The 19,778-nt window shown below is 40.3% G+C and overlaps 1 protein-coding gene across 2 annotated transcripts; it reads left to right on the forward strand.

The window, feature by feature from the left end:
* The first annotated feature begins 2,094 nt into the window (after positions 1–2,094).
* actc1.L (actin, alpha, cardiac muscle 1 L homeolog) lies at positions 2,095–8,664 on the forward strand. 2 transcript variants are annotated; one of them, XM_018228620.2, is made up of 7 exons: positions 2,095–2,249; positions 3,745–3,889; positions 4,706–5,030; positions 6,186–6,347; positions 6,788–6,979; positions 7,697–7,878; positions 8,318–8,601. In XM_018228620.2, exons 2-7 carry the CDS (start codon positions 3,761–3,763, stop codon positions 8,459–8,461), a joined length of 1,134 nt encoding a protein of 377 aa, XP_018084109.1. In that variant the 5' UTR covers positions 2,095–2,249; positions 3,745–3,760; the 3' UTR covers positions 8,462–8,601.
* The last annotated feature ends 11,114 nt before the right edge of the window (positions 8,665–19,778 follow it).

A 19,778-nucleotide genomic window follows, 5' to 3' on the forward strand; every position in this document is an offset into this window, starting at 1 on the left:
CTCTGCATAAACAACCCCTGCTCTTTACCTGTTGTTTTGTCCATTATGCAGGAGGATTATCTGCGCACTGGTAATCTAATTATCTCCCTTGCAAGGACCAAATATGGAGGCGCTTCAGTTTCCCCGTTTGTCCTGTTTAGCTCAAGAAATAACAAAAACATAAATTTTTCATGACTAAAACAACAGGCAAAATGTATGTTTATACCAAGCCTGATCAGATTTTGTTTTCAGAGTTGAAACAGATTTCCAATTAAATCCATTTAGCCATTGATTGTAGGTATATGCCAATAACGATCAGAGGCGATGAACGTGTCTGATTGACATTTGCAGTTAGCCCTGTATATATGGGCAAATGTCAGCCGATTTGTAGCGAGCATATGTGTTGCTAGTTGTCCTTTCTGTTATTTCTATAGACAAATGACATTTGCATTAAAATATATATATATATATATATATATATATATATATATATATATATATATATATATATATATAATTGTAAAGAGGACCAGCACTCTGTTTCCAAAACTCAGTAATTACACTGTGATATTACAATAAATTACTGAGTTTTGGAAACGGAGTGCTGGTCCTCTTTACAATTATTTATATACTATTTTGACCAAGCACCCGGAAAACAGCATATTGTGAAGGAGTGCGGCTATCATCTGCATTATTGTTATATATATATATATAGTCCATAGAGATGCCAGCACTCTTGAAAAAATGTAGTTACTGCCTGGGTGCAGAGCCACAGCAGCATTATTCAATTCGAAAAGAAGTCCAATCATTCAGGTCTTAAAGAACAAAAATATATTTAAGTTTATTACTGGGAGCGTAATGTTTCGGGCCAGCAATCTGGCCTTCCTCAAAGTTAGTCTCTCAGTAATAAACGTAAATATATTTTTTGTTCTTTACGACCTGAGTCTGCGAACTTCTTTTCGAATTATATATATATGCATTAGTGATGTGCGGGCTGGCCCGATACCCTCAGTACCCGCAGGTCGGGTGGGTTCAGGCTGACCTCGCACCCATATTTGCGGGTGGTGGACCACCTTACACTGCTGGCATCCGACTTTCGCTTTTATAGCTGAGTGCCTGGGCGCGGGTCTATAAAAGGGTGGAGGAAGGGTGGGTTCGGCTCGGGTGCACATTATATATATATATATATTAATCCATATTGTTGGCAAAACAAACCTACTGGGTTTAACCAATAATGGTTAATAATAAGTTTAAATGATTTATGGCATGGGGATCCAAATTACAGAAAGACTCCTTATCTAGAAAACACCAGGTCCCAAGCATTCTGCATAACAGGTCCCATACCAGTACAATGCAATACTATAAAAGGACAACCTTAGATAATGTACAGATGTCACCTTGGATGCTCGTATAGTGTTGCACTGTGCCCAGATTAACACAATTACCCACACACCATCCTGGGAGAAGGGGGAATTCCAGACAAAAACCTGGCAATACAACCGGCCCCATGGCACTCTATGAACCCAGGAAAGGCAAACTGTCAAGGACTGTTGGAGGATGACGGGAATTGTAGTTCACAATGTATATTAATCCTAATTCTGACAAAATAACAATTCATTCCACTGCATTCTGTCCTGAGAATTCTGCACATTGGCTGTTTCCCAACAGAGTGCAAGCTCTGAGAGCAAATCTTGCCCGTCATTACTGTTTGATATAAGGTATTCCCATGCCTGACGCACATAATATTTTTGTTACATTCGTGTTTACAGCACTGAAGGCAGGCAGCTATTTGTGCAGTCAGTACTTTATGTATTTCTAAACCCAGTGCTGGAGAGGCCAATAGGCAGGATGCCCCCCCCGCGTTAGTCCCCCTGCACAATTGTGCTGCACCTGTCTACTCCATTTGCAGACCCCTGTGTCTGTGCAAACTATTTCTTTCATTGTGCTGTTTTTTTTGTCACCCAGCATTACAGACATGCTTTTTTGGGAATCCCTATTTGGCCATCCCTAGTAGTGCTCCCCCCACCTCCATACTTTCCATACATGGGCTAAGGGGTCCAAAGACCCTGCCCTCCCCCCTCACCTACTCCATTAATGGCTTCTTTGCTTTTCAATGGCCCAGAAGCTACCAAATAAGGGCAGGCTGCCTGCCTTTCCCTGCGGAGCTCCCACTGACTCCTCAACTCCAGGCAGCGTATAAATTGACAGCTCAGTCCCCAGGCAGCACCCAGCCAATTCAATCACAGCACCAGCTCTCCTGTGCTAACCAGGTGAGTACTCTGTGGGACATACAGGTTGGTTCTTTGCTGCTGGACGGATGTCTGCCATTTCACTTTTGGGACAAACCAAGATTCCACTGGTGTTTCAGCCATCATTCCTTTAGGATTACCTTTGATTTCCAAATAGTTCCTGGCTCCTATGGCACAGAAAGAGCTATTTAGGATTTCCTCTCTAAACAGTAGCAACTAGTCTCAGAAATGGCTTCAACCATTGGCAGCCTAACTGCTAGTGGATTAAAGGACCCTACAGTTGGTTTCTTGTTTTGCAGAGGAATCTACAATTTCCACTTTAATATGAGGGGGCAGTGTGACCAGTGCACTGTATATAGGGGAGCAGTATATTCCATGTTTATGTACCTGTGTAAGGAGCAAAGCCCCTGGGTGCTACATGGCTCCTATGTATAGACATGTCATGGTCACAAGTACCTACCTGTATGCTACTAAGGCGCACACACAATTCCTAAAACTGTATTAGAACTTTGAGGCCTACTAAAAATGTGGGTCCCAGTGATACATGGCGTTACTATACAGTAGTACTCACAGGCACGTGCTGGTTATATGATCAGTAATGTGGAACTTGTTGAAGCCCATAGTACACTCCCAATATGTGTTCTGCAGGCTCCTCTGGCAGCAATTTACTTAATGGCAACTCCAACAAATCAACCCTTACCCCTGTCATTCCTCCAACAGCTGAGGGGGGGGGATAGAGTATTCATCTTTTTACACTGCAGTCATACGAAACTTGTTTTTGCCAGCAGGGTAAGGTTTGTGTGTAGGAGGCAGCTGCTTCTTGACATGTGAGACAGCAGGGTGGTGGCAAATGTTTGGGGTGGGGGGGCATAAACTTTAACTCTTTCAGGTTTAAAGAATAAGTTACACTACTATCACCCTTTAATGCATTTTTTATTCTTGATTCTAGAACTACTGTTTATACTACATCATATCATACTCTTAGTGCTTGAAAGTTCTTCACCCAAAGTGATAGGGTATTTTGCAGACCCCTTTTCAGTAATACATTAAATGATTCAATGTTAAATAACATTAAACAATTCTTTTATTTATCGCCAACATAGCAAGATTGTTAAAGTCATTGTTTTTCCAATTTAATCTAGCTCAGGGATTTTTTCCCTCTGCAAGTTGGACTTCAATTCCTAGCAGCCCAGGATAGTGGGGGTTGCTGGGAATTGTAGTTCAGCATATTAGTGTAGCAGACATTCTCTGGTGTTGCTGCATATTGGAATTACAGAGATGGGTAGGTAGACTGGGTTGGTCACTTTTTATAATTCAGCATCTAGACAGCAGCAACAAGCATTACCCTGGAATGGTTCATAATATGCTCAGCTATTATAGTTTCCAAAGTAATAATGTAATATCCTTGGTCAAAACTACAAAGCCACGTTGCTTTATTTAGACACTCGTTTCTGGAAAGCAAAGGTTAAAAACCAAAGATGTGTGCTCAAAAATCCCTCTCTTCTCTTGCTCACAGAACATAACCTGCCACTATGTGTGACGACGAGGAGACTACCGCCTTGGTGTGCGACAATGGCTCCGGGCTGGTGAAGGCTGGGTTCGCTGGGGATGATGCCCCACGTGCTGTGTTCCCCTCCATCGTTGGTCGCCCCCGTCATCAGGTATCTATCCGAAGCACCTTTAGCTCTTTTCTAGACAGGAGGATATAGCTGTACAAGCTTGCAATTTAATGAGCAATACTAGGAAACCTTAAGTAGTTCAGTAGTTTAGGTGTCTTATCCTAAAATTTGATAAAAATGTTATTCCCCAAATATTCTAACTGCCTATTCCTAGGAATATACTATCATCCACACTCTAGCTCTAGTAAGGCTCTACAGTGCATACTGGGAGTTCAGAGACAGCTGGAGAGTCGAGTTTGCCAGTCCCTGCCCTTCACCTCTCTATTTGATGCTTTGTTTCCCCTATCAGCAGCTATAAATAGACAGAGTGCATAGCCACTTGTGCAGAGTCCAGTGATAAGAGCTTGTTAATTATAGAAGAGGCAGACTGTGCCATGTGAATTAGGCCTTATTATTTTGTCAGCATTGGCAGCCAGTGAATGTTTCTGCCATAGCTGACATTTTAGTATTATTAATGTCCAGGCTGTTGGGAGTGAAAGCTGAACACATTACAATTACAGCTTTGCCAACTGCCCATTAGTATCACTTTCTGGTGGGTCTTGCCAGTTCCCCCTCTGGGAATGCGATGGGTCCATTTGCACCTGGGTCAATGGGAGGGAGAATTACTGTATAAAGGGCCAACTAATATTGATGCCAAGTAAGTCATGACCTTGTGTCACCTTCAGTGTCAGGGCAGGAAGACACCATGCACTCTGCTTAGATTTATTCAATGGTTTTAAGCAGGAGAGGAATGCTTTTACTTTATGGTTTTGTCTTTGACCAGCTTCTCACCTCGCTTTACTCCTCTCCTTTCTTTAGGGTGTCATGGTGGGTATGGGTCAAAAAGATTCCTACGTAGGTGATGAAGCTCAGAGCAAGAGAGGTATCCTGACCCTGAAGTACCCCATTGAGCACGGTATCATCACTAACTGGGATGATATGGAGAAGATCTGGCACCACACCTTCTACAATGAGCTGCGTGTGGCCCCTGAAGAGCACCCCACCCTGCTCACTGAGGCCCCACTGAACCCCAAGGCCAACCGTGAAAAGATGACACAGATCATGTTTGAGACCTTCAACGTCCCAGCCATGTATGTTGCCATCCAGGCTGTGCTGTCCCTGTACGCTTCTGGTCGTACCACAGGTGAGCATAGACACTTCCATTCAAACCTTAATGATTGGGTTGCTCTTACCACTGGGAAGGTTCAGGTCTTTCCATCCCTGCTTTGAACTTCATCCTCTGGTTGCTGGTTTAATAAGAAGTGACATAGCTCAAAACTTTCTACATTCTCCTATAGATGGAACTCTTGTATGAGAAAAGAGGGCAAAATGTATTCTGCTGCTTTGGAACAAACCCTCACTATTACCAGTAATTCCAAAAGCTGGAGATAAATAGAGACAAAATATATATTCCTAGGTTGAATTTTTATCTAAAACCTTCCTTGAAAGCAAACCAGCTAGTGGATCTTCCTTTGCACTTATATTTATCAGGCACCCCAGAGATACTACAAAGAACCATACAACCTACTGTGCTCCTGTGCAAGTGCTGGTATCTACATTGTGTATCTGAAGTCAATGGTTAACATTTATAGAAACCTTGCCCTTCATCCCCATCCAGAAGAGAATGGCTATAAATTAGCTATGAACTCTCTTCCCAGTAATACATCAAAGTCACATTAATTCATCCCAAGTTCAAGCAGAATGCAGTGGGAGCTTTAATCTTTTTACACTGGTAACATCTCATCACTGAATCCAGCCTATTTAGTTGTAAGGCAATGCTGGGTTTGTATGTACCAGAACAGCACATCTCCAATGGAGGGTGGGGGGAGCGAGGGAGTAAAGGGGCATCAGCATCTGCCTGCTATATAAATAGAGGGGGAAAATGTGACATTGTGTGAGCTCTGCATATTTTTTTTCAACGTTAAATCCCTTAAAGCTATTGGTATGATAAGAAAGCGGAAAGGCACCATGAGCGTAATAAGCCTTCTCATACAGTCTGCAGGCTGAGATTGCTTGCCAGCAGATACGTTGGATTATTTCTGCTCATTGCAGTGATGTCTCTTGCCCTTCAGGACAGAGGCTTTCTGTGTTTACATGCAATTTATTTGAGTTTAGATCCACAAAACACAGCTTGGCACATCACTCTCTGTCTTCAGCCTGGATAGTGTCCAACTTGCTATCTGACTCTCTGGGAAGCTCAGTTCCCAGCACTATTTAATAGAGTTGAAGTTGGATCTTTCTTCTGTAGAATAACCTTTGCTAATTAGGCCTTAACATTCATCTATTCTTCTTTATCCAGGTATCGTTCTTGACTCTGGTGATGGTGTCACCCACAATGTCCCCATCTATGAAGGTTATGCTCTGCCCCATGCCATCCAGCGTCTGGACCTGGCTGGTAGAGACCTCACAGATTACCTCATGAAGATCCTGACTGAACGTGGCTACTCCTTTGTGACAACAGGTAAGTTCTATCATGCTAAATCCATAGAGGGCCTACACAAACTTAGATAGCATTTGCCGAAGAATACAGAATCTATTATATACACTTGGAAGAAAATTATGTCATTATAAGACAACAAGAAACAGTGACAGTCACAAGACTGATACATCAAGCTGGGCTATGCACTAATTATTGAACCTTGTGATATGTAGCAATTATGTCTTATAAGAAAGTCATAGGAGCCCCGGGCACATACCGAGAAATAACTCCCCCATAGATGAGAATCTCACGTAGAATCATTGAATGAGGACATTTACTGTGACCACAAAGCAGAACATCTTACTAATAAGAGAGAAAATAGCCACAATACTGAAAATAATGAACTTGTGATTTTTTCAATGTTTCTGTAGAATAACTCTTCAGAGTTTAATCTCATTATGCTTTGTTTTTGCCCCATACAGCTGAAAGGGAAATTGTCCGTGACATCAAGGAAAAGCTGTGCTATGTGGCTTTGGACTTTGAGAATGAAATGGCCACCGCTGCCTCATCCTCCTCCCTGGAGAAGAGCTATGAGCTTCCCGACGGTCAGGTCATCACCATTGGAAATGAACGTTTCCGTTGCCCTGAGACCCTCTTCCAGCCTTCCTTCATTGGTGAGCAGCCATACCTATAGCCCTGAGACCTGACATATACCAACACAGATACACAGACTCCTGTTTAGTGATGGGTGAATATATTCGCGAACCGTCGCGAAAATTTGTTTTTTGGATGCCGGTGCAAAAAACGGATGCCGGCGTCCAAGAAATGGACTTCGGTGTCAACAAACAGATGCCGTTTGTGAATTTTTCAGCATTTAGAGAATTTCGCAAATTTTTCGGCGAAGCGAAATGCCCCAAATGCGCCCATCACTATTCCTGTTCAGTTTTCCCTATACCACTTCACATACTAGAAATCCATATCATAGGGCAATATGCGTTTTATATCACAGTGTGCCTACATAAGCTTCTCATTAACCTTTTACTTTTTTACTAACCAGAGCGAAACCCCCCTAGGTAGACAAAATATATTTAAGATATACTGTAATATTAGAGACGTGCCTGGTTAAGGCCAGTCTCATTCTAGATCCTGTAAAAATATTCACACCATCTTCCCTTGCCAACCAACACATGCTGCCGTTGCCTTAATAAAGCCCTATTTATCATTTGTTAGACCCCAACACCTGTTTTCAGTGACGTGCCCACACAGCAGTTGCTTTCCATTTGGTGATGTTGTTTCAGCCTCACACTCCCATCTACACCTGTTCCCCCCACATTCCCCCCACACAGTTATGCCTCTCTAATGCATCCTGTTTTACCTTCTCCCACTACAAGGTATGGAATCTGCCGGTATCCATGAAACTACCTACAACAGCATCATGAAATGCGACATTGATATCCGCAAGGACCTGTACGCCAACAACGTCCTCTCTGGTGGTACCACCATGTACCCTGGTATTGCTGACAGAATGCAGAAGGAGATCACTGCCCTGGCCCCCAGCACCATGAAGATCAAGGTGAGCTGAGCAAATGACAGACCTACAATAGACATTTCTTACACTGTATATGCTTCAAATTTGATATAAGAGAATTCAGAAACATGTGCCCACTGCCCAATCACATTCTTCTTATGTTTGTATACTATACATTTCCCTGGGCAGATATTCCTCTCCTCTTCTATAGAGTAACACTTCTCATGAACACAAATATTCACTTGTTACTCTTCCTCTGATCACAATGATTATTATATCAGGAATGGAAACATAGGAGCCCCAAACAGGGGAGAGTGGCACCCCATCAGGACATATAATGAGTAAATCTGTAGTACATAATGAACAAGATGCGTGCAATACAGAATAAGTTGAAGTTGTGCTGTTAGATACAGGCTTGTGGTAGAGGGTTGCATCTCAACAGGTCTTTGCTCATGAATTTATTTTAATCAATTATTTCCTCTAGATCATTGCCCCACCTGAGCGTAAATACTCCGTCTGGATCGGTGGCTCCATCTTGGCCTCTCTGTCCACCTTCCAACAGATGTGGATCAGCAAACAGGAATACGATGAGGCAGGACCCTCCATTGTGCACAGGAAGTGCTTCTAAACATTACACACACTCCTCCAAGCAACATATACAGAGTACCTCAAAGTCAAAGAAAACAAGACCTGGACAGTCACTGTACAGTTTGTTTACACGCCATCATATTTATTACTTTCTAAATAAAACACATGCGGTTAAGTTCATCAGAGTGTGACTGTCTTCTTTTGGATGTTATGCTTTGCCAATAAAAGGAAACATCGGCTCAACCATGGTTTGGCAGTTGTGTGTGACAGTTTATATTACAAATAGGAGTTTTAATGAGGTTTGGGGGCTGAAATAATAAAGTAATAAAGTAATAAAGTAAAGGTGCTTCAAACGATCAATAAGTATAGATGTTTAGGATCAAACCAAGGGGCTTACTGTAAAATACATTCAACATCACATGAGAACTAAGCCAGACAATATGTCATCAGCACTTGCTGAATAAAAGGCAACTTTAGCATTATCTGGCCTCTGAGAAAGAAATACAGGTATGGTATCGATTATCCGGAAACCCAGAGAGCTCTGAATTACAGAAAGCCTGTCTATCATAGTCTCCACTTTATCCAAATAATCCCATTTTTTAAAATGTCCTTTTTCTCTGCAGTAATAAAATAATACCTTGTACTTGATCCAAATTAGGATAAATGAATCCTTATTGGAGGGAAAACCAACCTATTGAGTTTACTCAATGTTTACATGATTTTCTATGAAGATCAAAAGAGAGATTCGATTTCTGAAAAATCCCAAGTCCCGAGCATTCTGGATAAAAGTTCCCATACCTGTATATTTGCCTAAACATATTAGATTTGGAGGCTATGATGACAAATATGTGAGTGCGAGCATTTCCCAGAACACTAATATTCCTTTGAAGAACCTCAACACCATGAATCCAAAATAAATAATGAGAACACTCATCTTGTTAACAACAGCCATGCAAAATAGAACAGGTGGTTAAATGCACATACACATACTAAAGCTAAGGAGTGCCAAACAAGAAAGGGTTCGACAAACAAAGGGAACAATTAACCTTCTAGGATCAAATACCCTACAAACATGAAGTTGTCAGCTCAAACAGTAAAAGAGCAATAATCAACTACATTAATTTGCACCAATTGAGTCACACTTAGGGACAGATTTACATATGGTGGAATATCAAGGGTTAATTAACCCTCGATATTCGACTTCCGAAGTCGAAGGATTTACCACAATTCGTTCAATCGAACGGTTAAATCCATTTTAATCCATCGATCGAACGATTTTTCTTCGACAAAAAAAGATTGCAAAGCCTATGGGGACCTTCCCCATAGGCTAAGATTGACTTCGGTAGGTTTTAGGTGGCGAACTAGGGGGTCGAAGTTTTTTTTAAAGAGACAGTACTTAGACTATGGTCAGTACTTAGACGAATGGTCGAATAGTCGAACGATTTTTCGTTCGAATCGTTCGATTCGAAGTCGAAGTCGTAGTGGAAGGTTGAAATAGCCCATTCGATGGTCGAAGTAGCCAAAAAAAATTCGAAGTTTTTTTTATTCTATTCCTTCACTCGAGCTAAGTAAATGGGCCCCTCTCTGTATAATGATGCAGTTCATATAGCACCAATATATTCTGCAGAATTGTACAGAAATGATACATTATTCACACCAATCCCTGCCCCAGTGGAGTTTATAATCTACAGTCTCTATAAATATTCATACACACCTTATAGTCAATATTATCTGGAGACATCTAACCTGTATGCTCTAGGAGTGTGGGAGCAAAACCCACACATCTAAACAGCACAGAGGCACCAATTTTAAATGTTTTTATTCCTATACTACATCATATTCCTAGTTTAAACTCTACGTGTGTATTGAAACTTCGCTTATTAACCAGGTGAGGCTGTGCACATAACTTTTGATGCCTTATAAACATTATATATATTATTTTTCAAAGTTTATCCCCGCTCACATGAATGTGTTGATATATTACAAGGCAGAAGTGACATTTTATGAGCTTCTGGCATTGATCCATCCATGGCACACACTTAATAATGTCAGTGTTCCACATCGTAACAACCCCAGAGACTAGCAAGCAAATAAAAATATATTAGAAACACTCCACTTGATGGAGAGTATTATTATTATGCTCCACAGGTCGAACAACTCGCGCTCAGAGTTCTGAGACCATGGGTGGTGTTACTGGCGTGTAACGGTTATTAGCAAAATGTTCCTTTTGTCTGTGTATGAATGGGATCCTTACTGACGTAATGTTGCGCTGAAACCTGTATTTATGTAACCCAGCCTCAGACAAAGACTTTCCATTGGCACTTAGAGATCTGTTATGTCTGCCTACTGACCCAGAACCCCAATCCTTGCTCGCTTTAGGGGGAGATTTGATTCATGCACACATATATTGGTCAGGGTCCCACTGGACCCTCTATACTGCCCCCCCTCAGCAGATTCTGGTGCTGCTGCCTCTACTGAGAGAAGGCACACTTGCCCTTTGAACATGTTCATCAAATGTATTGCTGCATGGCACTTGAAACCAGGAATGCTTTATGTAAGCTGAAAGCACTCTCAGATGCCAAAATCACATAACATTGCTGCTTAGCACTGTGACCCAAAGAATCAGCCACGCTGCACCAATATGCCAGCAGAAAATATATTTTAATATATTTTAACCCCTTATTCACACCAGGTACTACTATGTATGTTGCTTTTTAATGCTAAAATACAATAATCCTCAAAATAAAAATAGCCCATGGAAAACAAAAAAAATATTCCATTGTTAAACAGATGTGTATCTTTTTATCAAAGTTGCCAGAGAGCACATTGAGAATAGTAGGGATGGCACACGCTGAGCTCTAACCTTCCTGCACAGCTGTCCAGCCTTCTGTTTCAGCTTAACAGGGTATTATGACTGCCCCTTGATATGTGGCACTGTGAAGGTCCTTTGTAGGGTGTTGCTGATTCACCTCTGCCAATCGGCAATGTCTTTTTCTGGCACTTCAGATTAGTGTTACATAAGGTAATGTGATTATAGGTCATTCTGTCTAGCTATAATATCTATCTATCTATCTATCTATTTATCTATCTATCTATCTATCTATCTATCTATCTATCTATCTATCTATCTATCTATCTATCTATATATCTATCTATCATCTATCTATATATCTATTCAACTCTTGCTCTATTATTCTATTCTCTCTCTTGACCTATCATCTTTCTATCCTTTGCACTATCTACGATCTATCTATCAATCTTTTTCTTGCTCTATCATTTTATCTATCTATCTATCTATCTATCTATCTATCTATCTATCTATCATCTATCTATCTATCTATCTATCTATCTATCTATCTATCTATCTATCTATCTATCTATTATCTATCTATCTATCTATCTATCATCATCATCATCATCATTTATTTATATAGCGCTGTCAAGATACGCAGTGCTTTACTGCAGTTATAGCAAACAGGGAATAAATGGTGGATAACAGACAAGGATTACAGAGTACAATAGGGTTAGAAGGACCTAGAGATTAGAGTTTACAAACTAAAAGGTTAGGGTACAATTGAGACATTAGGATTGTATAAACACTTTGTCATTTTTGATACAGCAATGATTAATTAAGGTATATTGAATAAGCCTCTTTAAACAGATGGGTCTTTAAGGAGCGCTTGAAAGTTTGGAAGGAAGGAGAAAGTCTGACACTGATTCAGTATCTATCTATCTATCTATCTATCTATCTATCCATTATCTATCTATCTATCTATCTATCTATCATCTATCTATCTATCTATCTATCTATCTATCTATCATCTATCTATCTATCTCATGCTATGTTAAGCTATCTATCCATGTTTATATAAATATGTGTATCCTTCTGCTATAAATCAGTTCCTTTTCCTTAACCTTTTTGACCCCTCTCACCTTACATTGAGGGCAAGAGATGAAGCTTTGTAATGGTATTTATTTTGCTTCAAGTGACAATCTTTTGCATTAAAGGGACAGGACTCTCAAAGCATCACACACTCTCAAAGCTGTACATTGCTTTTTTTCATATACCAGAGATTCTTTACCTATGGGTTAGGACACAAACTGCCCCCATCCGAGCATTTGGTCTCCATGATCTGCCTAAATAATGTGACATTTATTCTGAACACAATACTTAAAAGAAGGTAAAGCTCCCTGGCAGAAGCCCAATCAGATGCAAACAAGAGCTTTGTCACCCTTTGAGAAAGAGTTAATCCAGATGTGACATTCTCTCCATGAAGGAACCTAGAAGTAGAGCCTAAACTATCTAGGCCACAAGGGTATTAACCTAGTCCTGCAGATTAGTAGATGTGCAGCTCACAACTGACACAGCACAGACACTGCAACAGTAGAGCCAAACTAACAGCTCATCATAACCTGTTCCTACACTGAATCGTACATACTCCCTTAGCTTCTATAGGCAGTAATGTATTTGCATTTCTTAACTTAACTTAATGCATAAATACTTAGTCCAAGGGTCTGGAGCACCCAAAGTCATATCACAGAGGTGGGAGTTAGGGAGGGATTGCAATAGCCATCTTCTTATAGAATTAATGTGCTTAAAGCAAGGAGTTTAGCAACTACACCTCTCAGCTGAAATATATAGATAGGAGGGATGCCATAGGTTCTTAAACATAAAAAAGGGTTATTTGCAAACACCATTGTGCCTTGCACCACTGTTGAGATGGTTTTAGGATGCATCTTAGGACTGTAACTAGTGGTCTGGATCCCTCCAGTAGACATGTTCAGGGACTAGACACTAGCCCCAATCCCTGCCTCCAACTATAAAAATGCTACCTCTAGTTAGCAGTCCTTAGTTGGAGCACAAGGCTGCTCTTTATAGCTAAGCTGTCTGATAGTCCTAGAACATAATTGACAGTTGCTATCCTATTGTGGTCTAACCACATTCATGGGGTCCCTGTTTCCAGACGTCTCTAAGAGTTTGGTTGTCCCAGGCTCCCCAGCAGACACACATAGTTTATGGCAGGTGGAGGGCTTCCAGTTGCTCTATTAATGTGTAACAGGAAGTATTCATACCAGGTATCAGGACTTAAGAAAAAAGTAAAAAAGTCTGGTAGGGGATGGACCAATCCATAATGGCACTGAATCCTATGAATAATTACATGATACTTCTACTACTACTACAAAAAAATGTGCTCACTGCTTTAATGGGCAGGCAGTTGGGTTGGCTGGGGAAGTAGTGTAACTAAAATGCACCGCCCTTGCAAAAAAATCATCCAAGGGACCTAGCCTGGAGAGGCTAATAACTATAGAGGCAGCAGACCCTGTGGTCCCAACTCCCCCCAAGGCCCTCATGACCATGGGGTCTGCTTCCTCTATAGTTGGAGAACATGGATTGTTTTTAGAGTAGGACAGGCGAGTATTAGACATGGGTTCCCAGGAGCAAATTCCTTTTTTCTTATAATTGTTTTACTGTTTTCAGTATAAACATCAGGGGTGATCTGCAGATCCTCAGCTGTTATATAACTAATACGGCAGCATTTCTGGACAATTTTCCTTACATGTCCATCAAGTTCAATTCTCCATTTTGCCACAAGGGGGGGGGGATTCCTTCATAACCTCAAAAGGACAACTGAACCAGACCCTGATTCAGCCTTTTGCTAACAGTAATTTATACTTCTCACTTGTTTAAAAAAAGACTCCCCTCCACTTCCTCTAAAGGTGGTTGAGGGGTTGGGTAGGGATTGCTGTGCCTATTAGTTACACTACTGAAAGGCATCCAGCCCTTTATTCTATAAACTATAACTATGTAAACTATATATTTTATCTGCCAGTACAACCACTTCAGGGAAAGAATTCCACAACTTCCAATGCTCCCCAAGGTCAAATTGAAAAAGGGGGGTGGCCTACTGGCCTACTGATTCTTTTTAAGATAGAATCTGTACATGCTATAAAAACAGCCAATACAGCCAATTTATTCTTCTTCCAAAATCCCCTAGAGATTAGGGTTACCCATTTGCCATTGGGGGGTGGTGTTATGAATGGTTTTGCAGGCCCATAGTAGATTACTGACCTGCAGATGAATGTGCTGACTATAGACAGAGAGAGGGCCGACTGCAAGAGTCCCTTTGGTTATAAAAATGGCCAGTACAGCATATCCCTAATTTAATATAAGAACTTCAGTTACGCTAAGAACCAGAAAGCAGTTTGATTTATATTTATTTAATGTATATTTATTTAATTTTATATATAGCACCAATGCTGTACAGAGATTATATCTTATTCACTTCAGTCCCTGCCCCAGTGGAGCTTACATTCTAAGGTCCCAATCACACCCACACTATGGTCAGATTTATTAGGAATCAATTAACTTGCCTTTAACTTGCCTGTATGTGTTTGGGGTGTGGGAGAAACCTGCATAGACAGAGCATACAAACTCCATGCAGATGGTCCCCCTACTGGAACTAAATCAGCTGGACCCCACATATAATAATAAATAGGCCTGTATTACCATTTGAGTTTATATGCCATTATACATAGTACAATCACCCACATGTACCATGAAAAACTCAATGAATCCTGCTCTGCTAATCAGGGATGCACTGAATTCAGGAACCAGCAACTTTACCTTTTAATTTTAGAAAAATCTCCTCGCCTCAGCTATGTTCAGACAAAGCACCCATTTATGCAGGCCGCTCTTGAAGATGGAACAGTTTGCACTGTAATATAAACTCCAATTTTTCCCAAACAAATATAATATTACTGACATTCTTAACAACAGAACCATTAATATGGAGAGCCCTAGGGACGGAGACAGAGCTCTACGGTTTTATCACTGTTAAGAGATTGTTGTCAGCACACCACATAACCAGCTGTTTAACCTGCTCTCTGTAAGAGACCTATAATGTAATGAGACCTATCAGAGCCCTATCATCGGCATATGTTATAATGTGCCTGGAACTGAACTGAGCAGTACAGTCATGTAGCATCAGTGTTAAAAACGGAGGGGAAAGCACACAGCGCTGGTGCTATTGTCTAGGCAAAATGGTCTGCATTTCACTAAGGAAAATTCCTTGCCTTGAGATCACAGTTGCAGCTTTCTGCCCACTTCCGACTGCTGATATAGGTATCACTGAGGGTCTGTAAGACTTGTAAATTCTGTGCCACCATAAACAAAAAAATAGGAAGTGATGATATAATGCCCCAGTAAATGGATCCAAAATTAAAGGAAAAGGACAGAGAAACTCATTTTTGGAAATTGTGTATACTAGTATCCCCTTGATGCTTATCTGCAATGGTATGAAAGGTTGAACTTCATGGATTTGTTCTCAACTGCTCTGTTAATATGAAAGCATTTCTGTCCTTTTTACTTATGGTACTTTCACTATAGCTTTCCAGCATGATGGCCCTCCAGTTATAACCCTGCTCATTCTGGATTTCTAGGGATAATCCAGTTATTTACAAGCAGTCACTTTTATGCCAAAGCTTAAACAGATCTATAAGACCCTATAGATCTGGAATCCATGCCAGCTGCCAGTTTGGTCTTGTGGCCTAGTTTTCTGCAAGACAGAAGCTAAAACCAATGTTCCATTCACATTATAATTATCCCACTGCTGTACCACTAGGATTCCCACCACCTTCAGAACACACACTAAGTTTTACATAGTATATTACATATCATGGTTTAAAGTTAAATAATAAACACCTTCTTCTATCTGCCCAACATAAATCTTACCTATGTGAAGCCATGATTAACATAATGTGCTGTATCTAAAAATCTATAGCTCAATGGCTGTCTTTAGGGGTTATTCAGGTGCAGACATGGCCCCTATTATTTTTATAATATGGGACTGTCCATACTGTATTCCTTTAACTGTTATTGAACTAACACTCCCACCAAAACCATGCTAGGGTTCTCTCTGTGTGTATGGGTTTAGTTAGAACCTTAAAATTACGTGTGTGTGTGTGTGTATATATATATATATATATATATATATATATATATATATATATATATATATATATATATATATATATATATATATATATATATATATATATATATAAATTTTCTGGTTTGAAGAAAGCAAGAGGAATCTGTCTAAGGAAAAACATGTTGGAATTAATAAAGGAGGGGTGCTTCTTAATGGTCTGACTTTAATGTTAACCAGCTGCAGTTGGTCTCTTCTGGACCTGTTATTACTTTATACAAGACCATAGAAGGGGCATAAGGAGATTGGATTATTTGCCTATGTGAGCTGACTGTTGACAAAAAAGAGAAAGTTGTGCTCACCACTAATTTTTAAAACAATGAGGCTGTGACCACAAAATACATATAGACAAATACAAGAGTCCTCTGCACTCAACCCATTATCTAAATTATTATATATATATATATATATATATATATATATATATATATATATATATATATATATATATATATATATATATATATATAAATATATAGAAATTGAGACATGTTGTGCATTAAGCTACTAAAAATGCCTTACCCTTTAAACAAAACAGGGATTGTTTGTCCATATACTGCAATATATTTAAGCTGGCCAACTACACACAGCCTTATTGCACCCCCGCTTAATGGTTTTAAAAAATTAATGGTGAGCACAACTTTCCCTTGTTTGTTATAGTTATACAGGAGCAGTGACCAGCTCCATGTTGTAGCTCCCACCCTTCCCAGCTATAGTCAGGTGATCCCACTGGTGTCTAATAAAAGGGCAGCCAAGTTTGGGAGTTTTACTTTGAAAGCAGCAAGTAAGTTGCAGGTAAAAACAACTCCCTTTGTAAAATGTATAATGAAGCAATTGAATTCTTAATGAATCAGATGAAAATTAAGCGTAGGACTGGCCAGATATGGGATGACTTTGACGTAGTTGGCCAGCTTAAATATATTGCAATATATGGACAAACCCTGCTTTGTTAAAGGGTAAGGCATTTTTCAGTAGCAGTATGCACAAAATGTCTCAATGTCTTAAATATATTGATAATGGGTTGAGTGCAGAGGACTCTTGTATGTGTCTATATGTATTTTGTGGTCACACCCTCATTGCACCCCCGCCTAATGGTTTTAAAAATTAGTGTTGAGCACAACTTTCCCTTGTTTGTTATCCAGTTGGATCACAAAGACCTCTGCCCAATCGAAACTGCCCACCTTGGCGCTAGTAAATGCACTGATGGTTGGGTAGTAAGGTCACGATTAGTCTCCGGGACTTCAGCCTATTTCTCTATGGCCCTTCATGTAAATAATATAAATGTTTAATATGCTTTTCTAAGCCTTCATCTATTATAAAGTATTGTTTGTCACAATTGCATCTTTGCTGGGAAAAACATAACTAGAGATTAAATAATTGAATCAAGACAAGTACAGAATGTGCTTTTTACAACTCGCAACTTTGTCAGGCCCTCTGTGAACTAAAGCCCCCTCCTACACTGCTCTAAAGCTCTGGGACAAATATATTCACACTACCCCTTCCTGCCATTTAGAGCAGGCATCCTCTGGCCCTTGAAAAATCTCCCAGCACCTCCTGTCAGCCTTTGGTTGTAAAGATATGATAGGCCACAAAAATCATATGATTGAGCTGAAGCACCCATCATCCTCAGGAGTTACTGCTCAAGTCATTCACCATTAAAAGACAGTAACAGTCAGATCTGACTCGCAATGGTGTAAATATGGCCATAGACGGAACAATTACAATCTTTCTTGGAAAAGATCTTTTCACGAAAGATCGTTTGTTTCAATACACACGTGTAGAGCTGAATTGTCAGATATACAGGTAGATATACAGGTAGAAACAGTGGAATTCTACCTGTATCTGAGGATTCAGCACTAACAATAGACGATGTTTGGGTCGGCTCTTTTCTCAGCATGCACGCAACGAAAATTGTACGAAAATTAGTTTTGTGCGATATTATCTGTGCGTCTATGGCCAAGTCCACATTAATTTGGCCCTTGTATTAACTGCAAGACAGGGGCGCAGTGAATGACAAGTGCTTATTGCCCTCTGTGTGTCCCTGTGCTGAGGATTGTGCCAGCAGTGTGTGTCTCAATTTGGACAGAGTCCATTTAAAGCATTAAACACCCCCAAGAATGGATATTAGCAAATGTTTGTTTGCAGGGACTTCACGGGAGATTAAAGCTTAAGCCCTAATTCAATTAAGTGGTTCAGCAAGCGGCACGAGGGCTGTTCCATGTCACATGGAGAGGCTGCACAAAGCACAAGTGTACTGAGAAAGCAACAAGGGCAACAACGGAGTAAGAGCATGCTGTCTGGGTCAACATCTCTTCCTTGGCACGCATATCCAATCTCATCCATCTAATTGGCAAGGTTTAAATAACAGCTCTCTTGTTCAGGGTTCAAGCAAGACACATGCAATGTCAGCTCTACAGCTCTTATAGCTCTACAACTTCCAGCAACCCCAGAAGATGAAGATCAGCAAGAGATGGAAGCAGCAGTTTGTATGGCCTTGGTATACAGCCTTTCTATTTGATAAAAATACTAGTCTCAGTGGAGCCCAAACAAACTTTGCAATGTCCACAAAAGTGCTGGGCCTGTGGAAGTTGCCCCTGTTAGGACCCTGGGGGTAATAATATCTATAGTGTGAATAAGGAATTGAGGGGGAAACATTTATTGTTATATGTGGCCCCTCCAAAAAATTGTATTGTTCATCTGTACTGCCTATTAGGGTCCTGAGATTTACCATTTTCCCAAACCGTATTATGTCGTATTTGGTGGCTGCAGGAGGCCAAATATAAAGAAGGGACAAAATGAATCATTCATTGAGACAATGCCACAACTTCAGATATATTCTGACAAATCCTAAACATTTGAGCACTACAAGTAAACATGAACTGCATAGTAAACAGTATTTATCATTAACACATTAATTTAAACATTAAAAATTAAACAAATGGGATTACTTACAGTATATCTTAGTTTTAAAATACAAGTAACTGTTTTATTATTACAGAGAAAAAGAAAATCATTTTTAAAAAGTGGTTCCTGCACCATTCCTTGGGGTTGGATTTTGTTCACTATGTAACCCAATCCTTCGTTAAAGGAATTCAGCAAAATTCCAAACAAGTGGGTTCAGTGCATCCCTATTCAGTGGCACTGTGCATACAGAGTGTTACAAATCCTCACCCTGGTGGTCAAGTGGTGGTGCCGGGGGGACGCCCGCCGCGCCGTCCTGCTCCTTCCATACCGGCTTCCTAGTGCGCGCCGCGAGCGCACTTCCGTATTTTATAGGCGTGCGCGCTGGCGTGATTACGTGATTACGTCAGCGTGCAATGCTGCGAAATTCAAATAGTATTTAAAGAGACATTTTTTCTTTAGTCATTG

The sequence above is a fragment of the Xenopus laevis genome, chromosome 8L (assembly GCF_017654675.1).
Source record: "Xenopus laevis strain J_2021 chromosome 8L, Xenopus_laevis_v10.1, whole genome shotgun sequence".
NCBI classification, from domain to species: domain Eukaryota; kingdom Metazoa; phylum Chordata; class Amphibia; order Anura; family Pipidae; genus Xenopus; species Xenopus laevis.

Bases quoted from the DNA above. Each gene is read 5' to 3' on its own strand.
- actc1.L (XM_018228620.2), top strand. From the start codon at position 3,761: ATGTGTGACGACGAGGAGACTACCGCCTTGGTGTGCGACAATGGCTCC. The intron at 6,980-7,696 runs GTGAGCAGCCAT...TCCCACTACAAG, and splicing joins CTTCCAGCCTTCCTTCATTG to GTATGGAATCTGCCGGTATC. The intron at 7,879-8,317 runs GTGAGCTGAGCA...TATTTCCTCTAG, and splicing joins CCAGCACCATGAAGATCAAG to ATCATTGCCCCACCTGAGCG.